This window comes from Canis lupus, chromosome 18 (genome assembly GCF_003254725.2).
Source record: "Canis lupus dingo isolate Sandy chromosome 18, ASM325472v2, whole genome shotgun sequence".
Lineage (NCBI taxonomy): Eukaryota > Metazoa > Chordata > Mammalia > Carnivora > Canidae > Canis > Canis lupus.
In genome coordinates this window covers 24,125,287-24,126,771 of record NC_064260.1, presented here as the reverse complement: position 1 = coordinate 24,126,771, position 1,485 = coordinate 24,125,287, and the positions used below count along the sequence as shown (strand labels likewise).

At 35.2% G+C, this 1,485-nt stretch overlaps 1 protein-coding gene across 7 annotated transcripts in view; it reads left to right on the top strand.

Annotated features, from left to right (window-relative positions):
* The window catches only part of SEMA3D (semaphorin 3D), a 216,974-nt gene that overhangs the window by 155,316 nt on the left and 60,173 nt on the right, over positions 1 to 1,485 (top strand). For all 7 annotated transcript variants that reach the window (XM_035701533.2, XM_025449289.3, XM_035701532.2 and 4 more), the window contains one exon: positions 155 to 224. In XM_035701533.2, the coding sequence (XP_035557426.1) occupies positions 155 to 224 (70 nt within the window). The remainder of the gene's footprint in view (positions 1 to 154; positions 225 to 1,485) is intronic.

The following is a 1,485-nucleotide window of genomic DNA, read 5'->3' as shown; positions in this document are numbered from 1 at the left end:
TTAGCCCATAATTTCTGATGTCATAATAGAATGACTCTCACTGTTATGTCAATTTTACATATTGTTAGAGTCTCAGAAATACTGTATTCTTAAAGAAAAGGCAAATATGTAATACTGAAATATAAAAATATAACGATTTTTTTTCCATTAATAGAGGATATTTACTTGCTTCCCACAAGAGATGAAAGAAATCCTGTAGTATATGGAGTCTTTACCACAACCAGGTATGTTTAAAAAAATGCTTGTAATTCTTCTATACAATTGTAATGTACATGTAAAGAAATAGTTATGTGTTTCTTTGTCCCTTCTTTTTGTGTGAAAAAAACACATTTTCATTTTATTTTTTCACTTAGTGTTTCCTAGAAATCTTTTAATATCAATACATAAAATGTCTCTTGTTCTTTTTATAGCAGCAGAGTAGTCCCATATCAATTACCATAATTTATTTATTCAGCTTCCTATACATAAACATCTCCATTGTTTCCAGGGCTTTGGTGGTGTGCATAATGCTTCAGTGCCTAAACTAGTACGTATGGCTGTTCTCTGCGTGAGTTAGAACCAAAGCTGTTCTCTTAGTATCCACTCTTGTATTTTTGTCCTCTTCCGATATAATACTGTCCCGTACTTGTCACTGAGACTCTGTGATTTCCTTAAAAGTCTTCCTAGCATCCACGAAGCTTTCTCAAAGATTATATGGACCTTACATAATTTTATTTAATATTAATTTCATTTAATTTGTAACTTACATTTGAACATGGGACACTTTTATTCTGTTACATATTACTGCCTGCAATACCTTTTTTGAACTATTTTTTTACTTCTGCAGCTCTGCAATCTCTGTGGTTTATGTTGATACTAGTATTGGAAGAATTGGCAATATTGGTATTGGTATAAGAGAAATGGGCTTACTGCCTCCTTTTGAATAAATTATTAAAACAGTTTGTAGGCAATTTGTAAGTCTTTTCTGTGGCATTGCTTTCATTCAGTTCACCTCACACCTTATACCAACTGTGTCAGTTCAGAAGATAACAGAAAACAAAATGTTATTTGGATAAAGAATGTGAATATTTACTTATATTTTTTAAAGACTATTTATTTATTCATAAGAAAGAGGCAGAGACACAGGCAGAGGGAGAAGCAGGCTCCACGCAGGGAGCCCGATGTGGGACTCGATCCCGGGACCCCAGGATCATGCCCTGGGCTGAAGGGAGATGATCAACTGCTGAGCCACCCAGGTGACCCAGAGAATGTGAATATTTAAAATGAAAATAAGGAAGATAGCCTAAGAATGCTGCTCTTTGGATTCCATTTTTCTGCTAATTTATATCTGAGCTAAAAAGATGCAGGAAGAACAAGTGCCCGTAGTTACTCAAGTTAAGTATCTCAGCGCTAGTCCTCTTGGCATCTTTCCATCCTCAAAACTGTCTTTGAAGTCACTGTGTGTTCCGCACACAAGGCATAGACATGTGCCAGGGAAATATAGCC